We start from the raw sequence: 15,839 nt of genomic DNA on the forward strand, positions 1-15,839 counted from the left end.
GCGAATGGCAAGTATAATATCAACAGAATACGTGTTTACAACGAATTTGAAACCATCCATTATCCAGTTAGAAAACATTTTTGAACAACTAACACATATTGGTAAAAAGGCTACTATGGCAGGTAATATTTCACCACCTGTAAGATGCAGGCAGAACAGGAAAACAGAGATGGAATTATTTTCCCTAGAAAATTTAATTAATTTCTGTACAGAATGTTATTTGAATGAGTGATCAAAATAGAGTGCTTAATAAATTGTAAATAAAGTCTTAAGCATTTTTTGTGACCTTGATAAATTGCTAAGACCCACAATCCACACTGTGTCACACTGCACCCACAATTCAAGGGGCCAATCACAGTTCTGAGGTGCACTGGCCTCTTTCTATAATTCAAGATGTTGAGCTGCTGCAAATGTTAGGCTGTTAAACCATTATTAAGTGAAATATGCAGAAACAAAGTGAATCCATTGTGGACTCCTATAGGTTGCAAGGCATTAAGTCCCTCGAGTCTAAGTTGGACTCCCACAGCAACACCAACAACATTACACTCTGGAGGGGAAAAAAAAAGTCAAGCAGAAAGTAGAAAAACAGAAGCTATTTAATGCAACTCTTACATTTTCAAAAAGCTGCAAAATCGTTTATATGTTAATGATGATAATCTTGCACATCTAACTTACAATTTTGATTTCCATTCCTGAAGTTGTAATGCAGCTTACCTACACAAGGCGGTCAGAAAGTTTGTAAGGGTGTTGTAGTGTAGACTGCACTGAGAAATAATTGCTGGGGAGGGGAAAGAAAAAATAAAAAAATAAATTTATATGCTGTGGTGTTTTCAAGTTAATTAGCATTGATGTTAGCTAATCAGGCTGTTGCACATGCAAATTCAAGTGGCCAGTGTCACCAAATGTGTTCTTTGTTTGGTTTCCTAAAACCAACCAAGAGAGCAATGCAAAAATTGGACATGGGACAGTAATAAGACTCAAACATGAGACAAAGGTGGGGTGGTATCATGTGCTAATGTCTACAAAATGTGAACAAGCAACACTGGGCCACTTGCATTTGCACGTTCAACACCCCGATGGCTAATATCCATACTAATTAACCCGTAAATGGTGTGAGATATCGAATTTTTTTTCTTTTCAACTGCTTTTCAGCACAAGCTACCCAGTAACACATGTACAAGATTTTCAGACTGTTTCTAACAATTCTTTACATTGCTGGGTTGTTTCCCAAGAAATCTACGAAAGTTGATTAACAGGATTCTTTATATTTTGGATTTTCCTGGTGTATAAGATTTGTCTTTGCATACAATGATTCACTGTTGTACATGCAGCTAATCTGTGAGCTCTCCCTTCATATGAAAGTTTCAGAGAAACGTGTATCATATGAACGGTCATTTCATTATAATAAATGAAAAACTAATATTGAAATATTTACAAAAAATAAAGATATTTGGGTACAATTATGTTTTAAAAGGTTCAGACACGCATTAAACTATTAACAACCCACATATGTTGCAGATCTTGCCATTATGGCTTCATGGAATTTTCAATGGAGTATGGTAAAGTTCAATAACATCCCACGTAGCATTCGCTTTGAAATAGGTTTGCTGCTTTGAGACGCCGAACTCTGAGAGTGGCAGTCTATGAGACTTGAGAATGTTCTGTAATTGAACCTAAAGCAGTTGTGTGAACTCCACCACAACGTAATTGGTTACCTGAGTATTTGATTTCGAATTGTAACAAACACATTTGTGTCTGATGGTGTACAAAAACCTTCAGAAAACTAGAGAAACAAAACATTTATTTACCTGTGTCTGAGTGTTTCTTGAATGCTGCTTCAGGTAACAGGAGGTCTGGCAGCGAACCAGGTAAAGATTCTTGAGTCTCGAATTTTAAATGAGATGCTGCTTCTGTAGTGTGATGAGGTACATCACTTGCTGTTTTGTCACTGATATCAAGCCAAATATCATCACTGACCATTGAGAATAAATTAAAGTAATAGCTTATGAAATTACATTTAGAACACAAAAGATAATCATAGCAAAACATTAGAATTCTATGACATAGCAGGAGGGCTAAGGAGGGAATTTGGTAACCTTGTTTTATATTCGATACACTACTTAGGAAAGTACAAAGCACAGTACACTTCCACCTAAAGACAAGTTTAGTTTCCAGTTATTTAAAGTATAAATCAGTATTGCTCATTATTTTTGCTTCTGACATAATAAATAATACACACAACATAAACACACATTTGTATAACATAACAACTCTCTGTATAACATCTATGAATATAATCTGTGCTCTCTGAATAATGTCTAAAACTGATAAATGGACCTTGTGTCTGATAGTGTACCAAAACCCTCAGAAAACTAGAGACACAAAACATTTATTTACCTGTGTCTCATATTAATCATCTAGGAGAGGTCCCCAGCAATGTGATTAACTTTTTGAAACCTTACATATGGCGATGTATGTTAAGATTCAAGGTATTACACCCTGCAACTACTCAGGTGGGCCCTTGGTTACAAGTAGCTGACAAAAAAAATTGGAATTTTGGGTGATGCTCTTACAGCTTTAAATAAGCCACATTTTATAAAGTATTTGGATAGTGTAATGGTTATAGTACTAGCCTCATGCAAGAGGTTGTATGTTTGAATCTTGTTAGGTGCTTTGAACCTTTTCTATTTTTAAACTTCATCAAAATGACTTTAAGCATTATTTTTATTCCATTTATTGACTTAAATGTATTTTTTTTATTTCTACTGACTTCTCACATCATTTTAACCACTGTTTAACTTTTTCAATTGCTGTCATATGTAATTCTTATCATTCTTTTCCCACTGGAATATCTGTGGATGTGGTTTTAATGACTGCCATGTATTAAGATTGATTTACTTTCATCATCCTTTATTTCTATCCATTTTACTGCAGTCACTATTTCTATTCCTAATATTGCTTGGATTTCACTTTACTTATACTACCTTCTCCGGTTTAAATCATATGCATTATTTTGTTCATTATCCAACAAGAATTTGAATGTTTGTATGACGACTACCATCCAAGAAAATGTACATCTTTTAATTAAAAATTATATTTTTGACACCACCACACATATAAATAGATTATTTCATTTTTAGTTTTTTAACTGATAGATCAGTAGTTCCAAATTTTAAATATTATGACATATTAAGAGAGATAATTAACTTCAAATGCACAAAGATTCCAACTTTAAAATGAATTACTGGAATTAAATATGAGAGCAATTGAAAAATGTAATACAATAATTAAAATATCACTTAGGAATATAAATTAAAAAATACATTTAAACCAATTAACTAAATAAAAAAATAATGATCAAAGTAGTCATTTCGATAACAATTTAAATGTAAAAAATTTCGAACACCCATAGAAATTCAAACCCACAACCTCTTACATACGAGGTTAGTATGATAACCATTAGGCTATGGAAGTACTTTGTAAAATGAAATTTATTGAAAGCTTTAGAGCATCATACAAAAATCCAATTTTTTTCCATTAATTATTCGCAATTGAGAGCCTACCAGGGTGAATGGTTGCACGGTGAAATATCTTTGAGATTAACCTACATTACCACATATATATGGTTTCAAATGTCTATCCACCACTGGGGACCTCTCCCTGTAAGTGGAATAGTTACAAAATAATTATATTACCAACATATATTCAACAAATCAATCGTGTGCGCGCACGCCGTGTGTGTGTGTGTGTGTGTGTGTGTGTGTGTGTGTGAGAGAGAGAGAGAGAGAGAGAGAGAGAGAGAGAGACCTGCAGGAAGTAATTATAGCTCCTTTTGTTAACACTCTGAAAACAGATCAGTCTGTGTTACATTCATTGCACATCATACTGCAGTTTTCACATCATGCAGAGTCTCCTGATGCATTTCAGGATCAACCTCTCCATCATGCACAGGCTGTAATAGGCAACTGCAGTATTGACATTGGGCAGAAAGTATGTCAATTAGTCAGTCGATGCAGTAGCATTATTTTGCAAGTAGATGTTACTGACATCAGTCTCAGTCTTCTTCCCAATGTCATTCAGTTCATTCTTAGTTAAAATCGATACTTCACCTGCCACAATGACCAACAAATGGGCCAGAATGACATGCAGCAATCAGGACCTGCCCATAAGATACACTTGTTCGTGTCCACTGACAGAGACGGTGCTGTCATCTTGTACATAACACACTGTATATCCCTATATCAGGGTAAACTGAAGCCCTTCACCAAATCCATTCTGCCAGTAGTACTATTACCACATATAATGCAGGATAAAATATGATTGTAGGGTTTGGAAAAGTCAATGACGTTAATAATTTGAGTGGGAAGTAGAGTTGTGCCAGGTACCCTGGCCTGTGATAAAGCAGATCTGAATTCCCGGCTTGGTAAAAAGTTCCAGTTGTCACAATAAATCCACTGCATTGCAGGTTCCGCAATCAGTTGTTTCACTGATTACATTAAAAGAAAAAAAAAAAAGGAAAAAGAAAAACTATGTGTCATCTTGACAAAGAAATAATCGAGGCAGTTAGTGGCATCAAAGGTAGTGTCCAGATGCTCATAGATGACACAGAGACTCAAAGTGATGATAGCAACGCCAAAGCAGAAATGCTGAACTCTGCTTTCAAATGTTCCTTCAACAAGGAAGCTCAAGATTTAATTCCCCAGATTCAATTCTTGCCCTGATGGAAAGGTGAGGACCACCTCCGTAACCATGGTTAGCATCATTGCCTTCAGTGCAGAAAACCTAGGTTTATTTCATGGTACCCCATCAGAATTTTTCAGAGGTAGAGGTCTGGAAAGGGGTTCACTTAGCCTCATAGGTCCAGTGAATAAAGAAGCAGCAGCTTCAATATAATTCATCTACTGGCAATAATGGCTGGGGGGATTGGCAACATGCTGGTAACGTGTCCCTCCTCAGACTGCTTTTAGGCAGCTGCTGGCCAGTAGGAACAGGCTTAAGGCCTAATCTGCGAATGGTGGTTATGTTTTTACTGGAAAGATGAGTGGATATTGATATTGCTTTCACTGGCATTGTGAATCAGCTGACATAAAAAGAAATTGAAGAAAGTCTGAAGCAACTCTCCCAGTTCCTACACAGGATTTACAGCTGAGTTTGCCCCTCACTTACTCAAAATGTACAGCAGACAGCATAAACTAAAAAAATGTGCCATGTTGTTGGAAGGATGCAATGGCCACACCTTTCTATGAAATGAGTAGCAGAAATTACCAACAGAACTACATCCAATATCCTTTTATGAGCCAAAACATTATAACAACTCCCTGCCACAAGACTGAATGCCACCTGATGCTGTTGTGGAGGTGCAGTACAGTAGGGGAAGTATGTAAGTGGAGCAGAGACTAATGGGGAATCCGTTTAACAATGGTACAGGCTACAAGTGAGGAAAATCCATTGACAGAAGCAACTGTAACAAAGTGCAGATTTTTATGGTGCAGTACTTGGGATAGAAAATCTCAGAAATGGAGAAGCTGGTTGGCTGTTTGCGTGCTACTGTTGTGTTGACGGATGGTAAAACCACTAGTAGACGACTCATTGCATGTCCACTGCTTGCCAGATGAGTAAAACAGGATAGGCAGAAACATGTGGCAGATCTAGTGACTGAGTACAATCCTGGTGAAAGCACAAGTATTTCGGAGTACTCATACAATATACATTGTTGAACAATGGGGCTCCACAGCAGACAGCCTCTATGTGCTCCCACATTAATCCAACAAGTTATCAATTATGACTACAATGGCCGTGGGATCGTTGACATTGGATCAATGAAAAAGTGTCATCTGGTTGGATGAACTCTGTTTTGTTACCATATGTCAATGGTTGTGTCCAGGTGTGTCCATCATCCAGGCTCCTTGAAATGTCAACTGTGCAAGCCAATGAGGGTAGTATTATCCTGTGAGGGATTTTCACTTTGGCTTCCATTGGATCTGAGGTAGTAATTGAAGGCACCATAACAGCTGCTGACTACATCAAAATTATTTCGGGTCATTAACATCCCTTCATGCTTGTTGTCTTTCAGGACAGCAATGGTGTTTTCCAGCAAAATGAATTATTGTGTCATAAGGCAGCCAGAAATGTACTACAGCATTTTCAGCAGCACGATAATGAGTGGACATTGCTGCCTATGCTAACAAATTCATTTTATCTGAATCCAGTGGAACATATCAGTGATGCTATCAGATGCCAGCCTTGCAACCACATACCACCAGCCGTTATTCATGGAAACTGTGTGACCTGTGTGAAGAAATCTGGCACCACACAGCTCGAAAAATCTATGAAGGGCTTCCTTAATCCATGCTATGGAGAATCGCAGCTGTATCACATTCCAAAGGTGGGCTAACATGCTAGTAAGCAGGTGGTCATAATGTTTTGGCTCCTACAGAAAATTCTGAGTATCATACAGTGATTGTGTGGCTAAGATAGATCACTACTTACTATAAAGGGGACATGTTTCTGTGTGCAGGTACACACTCAATAGTTTAAGTCACTAGTGGAGTTGTTTCACTGACCTACCATTAAGATAGTCATTATGTGCAGGTTTCATTCCAACAGGTGATAGAGAACATGGAGCTATGATAAACTTCTTTGTTTTGGACAGTATATCGCTAATGTAAAGTCTGTCCAGCATACTTTAAGGTTTGTAAAAAGAATTTTCAACAATTAAGAAATTGGCAGCCAAATTGAAAACGGGTCACATTCATTTCATCTGAACATTCCACAACAGCAACCACATCTGAATAAATCAGATCTGTCCAATATCACCAATTAAAGTTCTCCAGCATAGCTGAAGACATAGGCACATCAGAAGAATGAATACAATACTACATTTCAAATGAAAAATGAACTTCGCACATACTCTGTTCAAGATTCATTGAATGGTGATCAAAAGAAAAATAAAAACTGATTCCCACCAAAGTCTGGATATTTTGGGGAAAAAAGGAGAATCAAACTGAATGTGTGTGTTGATTTGTTGCTGCAGGTAAGTGGGACCACCACACCACACTACACCACTAGTGATACAGTAATCAAAATACTTGGTGGGACCTGGTCATCATGCACAAAAATGATAATGTCAGTTTCCACGGCTGTAAACGAAACACTAAGTTTTCTTGGGAGTATAAGGGATTCCAGATTTTCTTGAAAAAAGGTAAAAAAAACATGAAAATCGTGTACGACTTTTGGACCAATGGATGAAAAAATGCGAAGAAGCTGAATATGCCCACCTATTATTAAACCTTAAAAAATTTGTTGCAAAAAAACAACAAAACAAAAAAACCAACTAAAACATTACAACAGCTGTAGACTAGGTAATTTGCAGATCTTTCAGTATCACAATTCAGTTAAACTCCACACAGAGATTTAAAAAACTATTTTATCCTAAAAACTATGCCTGGTGAAGATTTTCTTTGTTTTGTTTGAACCACTTTTTAATTAGGCAAACTTTTATTCAGCAACTAGTTTTGATATAAATCTCTACACATCACAAAGTTATAATTTATTTTTACACTGGTATGTTGTTCTCTCTGTATGTTATAATACAACAAAAATTCTCTAGGAACTGTTTAATTAATAACAACTGAACATTAAGAGAATGCTGCAGCTGCTGGAAGTTACTCAGTAACAACAGATACCAAACGCCAGTAATCAACACACTACTGAAAAAAATTAATTATGGAAATTTCCTGTAGAGTGAAAAATGTTTTTGACAATTTAAAGACATACTTGTGGAATTTACTAACTTATATACTTTATGACCATCAAGGGTATATGTAACAGGATAGTGTTATGTTGAATCAGTAACTAGCACATAAGCCTTCCTGAATTTCCTACTTTCCTGTTTGAAACTTTTAGTTCTGCTACATGGAACATTTCCCCCCCTCCCTCTCTAGTGTGTGTGTGTGTGTGTGTGTGTGTGTGTGTGTGTGTGTGTGTGTGTGTGTGTGTGTGTGTGTGCGCGCGCGCTAGCGGGCGCATGCACAAGCACGCTCCCACGCACTCCACCCAACTTGATACCACAAAATTAGTATTGGGTATGTAACAGATAAATTGAAAATCAAACACCAAATTTAATTACCCAACACACTGGACGTTTTCAATCAGTTCTTCCACAAATTCTCTGGTGAACTGAACTGGTAATTCACACTCTGAAGTTTCAGTTGTCACAGGCAGTTGTTGATCTAAACAGGTCACAGGAGTTGATGCAACTGAATTGTTGTTGCCACATCCACCCTGCTACAATAGATTAAAGAAAGCAAGGTATTAATGTGGTTATATAGCACCATGGTAATAAATACTGTAAAATACCACCACAATCACAAGGAAGAGGAGTGTGCAGGGAGAACAGTAATCGACCCACATAAAAAACTTAGACATAAATTTAATAGTTTGTTACTGATGTCACTGATATATCTGGATATAAACAAATCATTATCTAACAGATTTTCACACATACCATACCACGCAAGAATCTTCAAAATATGATTCTTAATTGTTTTTATTAATTAAACAACAAAACTGGAGCACTCCACTAACAGACAATACAATGTTATATGAACGTTTCTCACTAAAATTTACCAGGTCACAAATTTAGTTTGTCATTCTACTAGCCATCCTCTACACTAAATTTCATACAGAAAAAAATTCTGTTAAAGACTTTAAGCTAAAAGATTTTTCTCATTATTAACTGAAAAGCACTACTAATTAAACCCAGCAATATATTTACTAGCAGTCCTTTTATCACACAGGTAGAAGCTTTATTAACATACAAACACGTAACTAGCATAGTGGACAATCTATTACGAACATCAATTACTACAACAGTGGATGGTCTGAAAACGAGTGGTAGTCAAAACTTTACCGGAGCATAGATGAGTTTTGTATTATTAGGTGTTCAGCAGATACAACATAAGATAGCTAACTGAAATATTTCATTGCTATCCTGCTTCCTGCAAATAATTTTCACATTACTGTATTGTACTTAATTAGGATACTGCTGACAGCAAAGCATTTGTATGTCGCAAATGAATAATGACAATGTTATTTCTAACAGTAGTAGAAATGGAAGAGAATTCTTGTTGAGCGTTTAGCACCTACACAGGTTGACATTTGCATTGTAATTACTCCAAATATGCTACACTGTAATTCTGGATAACTGCACTGAGCCAAATTATGACAATGCCCTTTCATTACCCACACTGTGACGTTGTGAACAACTATTCATAATTTCTTTAGTATTTCTTTGTAATAATTTACCCAGGTCAGTATTTCGATTGTATGCTATTACGCGGGATAACATACTTAAATATTAATCTCACTTATTTACGTCCATCTACGGAATGGAACTTGAAGACGCAACGCTTATCACTTTCGACAACACACGACAAAGTGTTAAGAGTAACTGACAACTTTATCATGATGAACAGGAATATCACGAAGCGCATACTTTTTTTTTTACCTTCGGTGATTTCCGCTGCAATAATTTAGTAATGAAATCCATCCTCTGCGATGTTCGCAAAATTTGGCTAGTCTGTAAGACGAAGTGGCGCAGCGCTCCAAATATAACGCGATCATCACGAACTGCGTGGGCCAAAGCGCGCTACTATGAATGACGTAAATGAGGTCTGAAAAAGCTGCAATTCGAAATGAAAAGGCTGAAATTCGTCAGTATTAAAACTGTATAACTACGATTCAAACATCTGAGATGGCACCATTTGTGACAGTCAAACAGATGCTAAACAATACGAAGATTTTCAAAAGAAAACGTATTACGCACCCACCACCTAAAAAAGGGGGGGTGGGGTTATTCAACAATGCACAACTTAAGTTGCCCCAATTCTTTTCACAGAATGGACACAGATTTCTGTCTAGCGGGCAGTTATTTTATCAATGCATTAACATTAACAGCAATGTTCTTGGATATTTTCGACATCCATGGATGGAAAGGATAAATGGCAAGTAATATCCTGTGAGCATAATACGAGAGTCCTTTTTATGAAGCAAATGAGAAAGAAATTAACGCCTTAAATCACACTGCAGTCGTTAATAAGGAAAAGCTTCAAACTAACAACTTACAAAAATTAGTTGGGCCCACAAGCGACGATAGGTGAATGTAAAGATAAACATGAGGCCAGTCCGAACGGAACACGAATTCAAGTTCATTGAAACAAAAAGAGAAACACTTATTTCTCGTCGTATTGTAAAGAAGCACTACGCGTTAACGTATTTTTCTACAAATAAAACGCACGGTGCTAAAACAACTTGGAATACCTACGATTGGAAGGTATGCCCAAGTCCATTTCTTCTATTTTTCGCAATCAGTCTCGCTGTAGGGATATTTAACTCTATTGATGCTTTGTTTCCTAATGACAATAACAGAATACATGACGAAAGACTTAATTTTTTAAACTATTTTTTACATCCAATACGTTCACTTCAAAACAAACAGTATCGTAGAATTTTTGTCTGCAGTTTTTCTGCGCTTTGACATACTAGTGTCTATTCACCGCGGTCCGCGACTAATCCTTTGTGCTTTTTGCTTCCAAAACATCGATTTTTCTAAACCGAAATAACTTTTTCAAGAGACAAAACCTCATCGTCGATCTTGCTATATTAATTTTTGCTATGCAATATTTTTATTGGTAACATTATCAGTGCACGTAAGATTAGTAACATTTTCTTTGGTATTTTCTCGCGTTCTTACTGCGCTCGTCCCCAGGGTAGAATATTTGCATCACTTCAAATGTCGACCTGGGTAGCATATGGCGAGCTGTAGGATACTCTTGGTTTTTCCGTAGTAATCGGTTCGGTACAGCGTTCAAACTGCCAACATTTTGTGCTGCCCTTACTGCAATGTCTAAGATCTCTGTCACAAAGTTAGAGCCGCACTAAAACCTTTTGGAGTGAAGAACAAAACAGGCTTTTGCTTCCAAATGGCGTAACTCTCAGTCAGCTGTGCAAATTTTGAAGGTTATTAACATCAACGGCACACACTGATCCCGATCAAAGGTACTGTGGATTAGGTGCGGTATATGAATTTCATACCCATCTTAGGAATTTGCACTGAATATCAAGAACGAACTTGAGTTCGACCTATGAAGAGAGGAATTTTAGAGACACTTCACCTGTCAGCGACAAATGTCACAGTTAAAAAGCCGCTAGTTATTGTATGAGAAAAGAAGGGACAGCCATCCCTATTTACTGGACTTTCACATCACTTGATCGTATGGCGGAATCTGTTTTAACAAATTATGGCGTCTTCACTGGGTATCTATGGGCCTCGAACACCACCGAATGGGGGCTATGGCACAGACCAAACCAGTGAACTATGCTCATCCATTATTTTTCATCAATTCTGTTATTAATTTTTCCATTTGTAATAGACTAGTTTACGATATTTTAATTTACTGCATTTATTTTGTGCATTATATGTGGAATTGTTACTATATTACAGAATAAAAATTATGTGAAAAAATTCTGAGCTGAATAAATGATTAACACTGCCAATGAACGCACACACACACACACACACACACACACACACACACAAATGGTCAAAACATTTCTTCTGTAAGATATCTGGGCACAGTTTGAAATATTTTCCGGGAGAAAATTCTTTTGTATTTTTAACTTCGTATATCCTTTTGGAAACTTACAATATTAACTGCACATAATCACTCTTCATCGCTACTAGCAATAATGCCGTCGTAATGCTTCCAATAAGCACAATGGTTCGGAAATATCTATGAAACATGGAAATAGGTCATACTGATATTCATAAATCTGCAGATGAACATTCTCCATAATGTACATATAACGGGCGTTAAAAAAGAATCGGAGGCATAATTACAGAAACCAGTACTCGTATGTTAGAAGTACTGACCTTCGCTGTTGAGACACTTTTTGTCCCACTGTGACAAAAGGTGGTGAATGGCTGTCTCATAAAATTTCCGGGCTGTGACGTTAACCAGTTCCACACGTACAGCTGGACGTCATAGTCCGGGTGAATCGTTTGCACCTCAGAGCCTTTCCAAGGGAACCATAAATGGCCGAATCACAGGGAGAGAGGTCCGGACTGTATGGAGGGTGGCCGAGAACCTCCATTTGAATTTCTGCAGGAGTGCCGCGACTGTGTTAGCCGTATAAGGCTTTGCATTATCATGGAGCATAACGACACCATGGGCGAGACTGCCTACTCGGTCTGATTTGACCGCTTGGCAAAGGGTAGTCAATGTTTGCGTTTAACACTGGGCATTCACAGATGTCCCGTGCTGCACCAAGTAAATCTGAAGGGGGCCATCGTGGTCAAAGAAGAACGTCAGCATAAGGGCAAACGATTCACCTCAGACTACGATGCCCTGCTGTACGTGCGGAACTGGTTAACATCGCAGCCCCGAGAATTTTACGAGACTGCCGCCTTGAGTCACCGTGGGGCAAGTGTCTCAACAACCAGGGTCAGTACTTCTAACATACAAGTACTGGTTTCTGTAATTTTGCCTTCGGCTCTCTCTCTTTTTTTTAACGCCCCTTACACATTCAAAGGATTGATTGGCAGCACACTCCCCTTATCTTCTAGCACTTGTAAATATATATCAATAGAAGACGTAAATTAATCCTACAATATTTACTCTTTAATACAATGTCTTGGTATTTTCAACACATTTTCAGGAGCATCACAAGTATGTTACTAATAAATAAATGTGTAAAAACATGGCAAATATACATAATATTAAAATTCCAGTTATAGCGCTAAATGTAAACAAAAAGCTTTATATTGAAGTAGTGACAATTTTTGTATGATAGTGATCGCACAGTGAGCTAGCCTCCCTCGATAGATTTCCTTTTATAAAAGAAACCGTAAGCGCACGCCAGCACACCACATTAAAAAAAAAAAAAGGTCGTTTACCCCCTTCGGTCCCGAAAGTAAACTAAGAGTGGGAAAAATGTTTGATTGCTTTTTTTGTGCAACTGATCTCGAAGTAACACAAAAACACAATTTTTAAAATTTTATATTATACAGTATTTGAATAACTGTAGAACATCTATGTGTACATTGCGTCTTAACATAGGAAAAAACTCGTTGTCTCATTTTTGTGGATTTTGGCAAAACAATTGCTTTTGGAGACACATTTTGCACTTTTTTCCACATTATTTCAGTATGTTACTTGCATCCTAGTAACTGACATATTGAGGCAAAACTACTCTCAGCTTATTTGGTAAAGTGGTCAACCCTACCATATTTGCGTTCTCTAGTTGGCTTTGGCACAGTTTCTCTTCGTTTTGTGGTTAGGTTCATCAAAACTACCTGTTCCACACTCAAAAATTCTTTGGACAGTATATGCATTTAGCGTCATTGCCCAAATTAATTCTTATAAGAGGCATTCATTTTTGTTTTGGAATTCCTTATTTAGAGAACATCTTTTATGCATAAATCAATGAAATGATTGAACAGTCTGACAGTCCACTGATATTGGACCTGTAGCATGCCATTAATCTATCACAAAGGTCAATGCCATTCATATTGCTTAGAGACTTCGACAATAGCTTGCTGTGTGACACTAACCTTTATTGTTTTTTAAATGGGCCCTCGTTTGCGTGTACCCTCTGCTTCATTTCCTAAGCATGAACATAACAAAATACCGGATTTATAGTCCTTCCATTTTAGGGCACAAATTTTCTCGTCGTCCCTTGAGTACTTATCTCATTGCGCCTATTGTAGATCCTGATCTTTCTTCAATTTCGAAGCGACTTCTTTTATCATTTTTGTCATCACAGTTCCTGTCCGAAATAAATTCCTTTCTGATAAAAACTGAACAGATTTGGAACTGCTAAAAATCTGTCACTATAAATTACATGTTTATAATCCTTGGGAATGGTATCAGACAGAAGTGTGAGTGTACCAACTCCTATGGCATGTTATTTTTTATTGTTTTCAGGAATAGTTTCTTTTGCATTGTAAATGGTGGAATCAAGGACAAGCCCACCTGAAGGCGCCAAAATAAAAATTTTCAGGCCAAGTGGATTGGGGGGCTTAGAAGGGACATACGCCCGCATATTACACATTGAATGATATCATCTGCTCGTCCACTGATAGATGTCGAGACCTGGATACACTGTCGTATTTGCTTCTAAAAGCATCAATTGCAAGTCTAACCTTCCAGAGTTTAGTCACTTGCGTCATGACCTCCAAATGTTCAGAAAATGGACGTTATTCCTCAACTCGTAATGTCTGTCTCTCGTCATTGTTGATGACAAATGTGGAACATCAAGTTGCATATTCCAGCTATCTTTCCTGGGGCAATTTCGGCGTGTCCATCAATATCTCAATGCCAATAAGGGGCAAAATTTCATTACTATTTGTGCCAAAAAGTTTAGTGTTCTCTGGCAATGATATAAATTAATTTGGCCTGAACTGTTTTGCCAAAAAAATTATCGAAGTGCTCTAAGAAAAACTGTGAAGGACATACCAGTTTACCATCTGTCAGTTCTTCAAAGTTGTTCTCAGCAGGCTGTCGATTACATATCCTACAAACAAATAGTATCACTCAAAAGTCTTTAAAAAAACCACGCCGGAGTAAACAGAGAAGTACACAAATATAAGGCTTACTTAGATTTCCTCTCGTTAAAGTTGATGTTCCAGCACTGAGTGCATTACCGTTACATGCAGGTGCCTCAGGAGTAACATCCTCACTCAAGTCACTTTCTCAAGTAGTTTTATCGTTTCAATGTCATCTGAAGGTCCAGGAAGGAAATTACATAAAACGTAATGTAATTATTGAAGTAATTAAACAAAGGAATAAAAGTGAACTTATTGACAAAATTAAAAATATTAATCAAACACCAGGTGGTCTCCAAAACGAGGTCTGCGAAGGTGTTTAGACCTACTCCTGGCCGCGCTCGAGCGAAAGTTTTTTTACAGTAGCACGCGATTCTTCTCGGTCAACTCTTCACAGAGGCAAGGAATATGGCTGCAGCTGACTGTGGCTTCCTGGCAGTGTTTGCTGTGTTGTTTAAAGTTTTCTTTTTTGGAATACGTGTGCAATACGTCAGCTGAAACTCAGATGGAGGGAAGATAACGTGAGCCGTACAATTCTCGTTATGCAGAAAGACAACAAACGTATGTTATCTGTAACGAAGTTATTAGTGTACTTAAGGAACACAACATTCGTCCCACTACGGAAAAAAACTATGATGCGCAGTTTAGTAACTTCAAGGGCAAGATACGTGAACATGGACTCTTAAATATTAAAACGTGTACTTTGACAACAAAACATTTATGGGACACGTGTCCAGGAACGCTGGTAATCCATCGAGGAAAGTGGGACTGCAGCCGGACACGTAGTACTGTAACAACAACAAAACCAGCGGCCGTATTTGAATCTAACGTCGTTTATTCTTTTTACACAAGCTACCGGCTTCGACATCACATGGTGCGATCTTCAGGCCCCGAAAGTAACCTGCCACCCACAACCGTTTTCGTGTGCAATGACAGAATCGTATGCAGCGGGCCAAAATTAACTGGATTCCTTAACATCCGAGGCAACAAGCAGCCCAGCATTATGTGCACGGCTCGACTGATGCCGTCAGAGGGTCATTTGGAAAACGGAATGGTGTGCCGTAGTCTTCAGCGATGAAAGCAGATTCTGCCTCTACCCAAATGATGGTTGTTTGCGCTTACTACATAGCCGTGATGTGCGCTATCTCGTGCAAGACACACTGACTCATGTCTTACGATCTGGGATGCGATAAGCTACTTCATTCTTTGAACTTTGGTGATTCTGGAGGGGACG

The 15,839-nt window shown here is 37.7% G+C and overlaps 1 protein-coding gene across 1 annotated transcript in view; it reads right to left on the reverse strand.

Moving 5' to 3' along the window:
• Nucleotides 1–15,839, reverse strand: part of LOC126188930 (uncharacterized) — a 200,897-nt gene that overhangs the window by 110,001 nt on the left and 75,057 nt on the right. The window contains exons 3-4 of the mRNA XM_049930651.1: nt 8,129–8,286; nt 1,809–1,948 (exon numbers count right to left, since the gene is read on the reverse strand). Coding sequence (XP_049786608.1) covers nt 1,809–1,948; nt 8,129–8,286 — 298 coding nt within the window. The remainder of the gene's footprint in view (nt 1–1,808; nt 1,949–8,128; nt 8,287–15,839) is intronic.

Source organism: Schistocerca cancellata, chromosome 5, assembly GCF_023864275.1.
Source record: "Schistocerca cancellata isolate TAMUIC-IGC-003103 chromosome 5, iqSchCanc2.1, whole genome shotgun sequence".
NCBI lineage: Eukaryota > Metazoa > Arthropoda > Insecta > Orthoptera > Acrididae > Schistocerca > Schistocerca cancellata.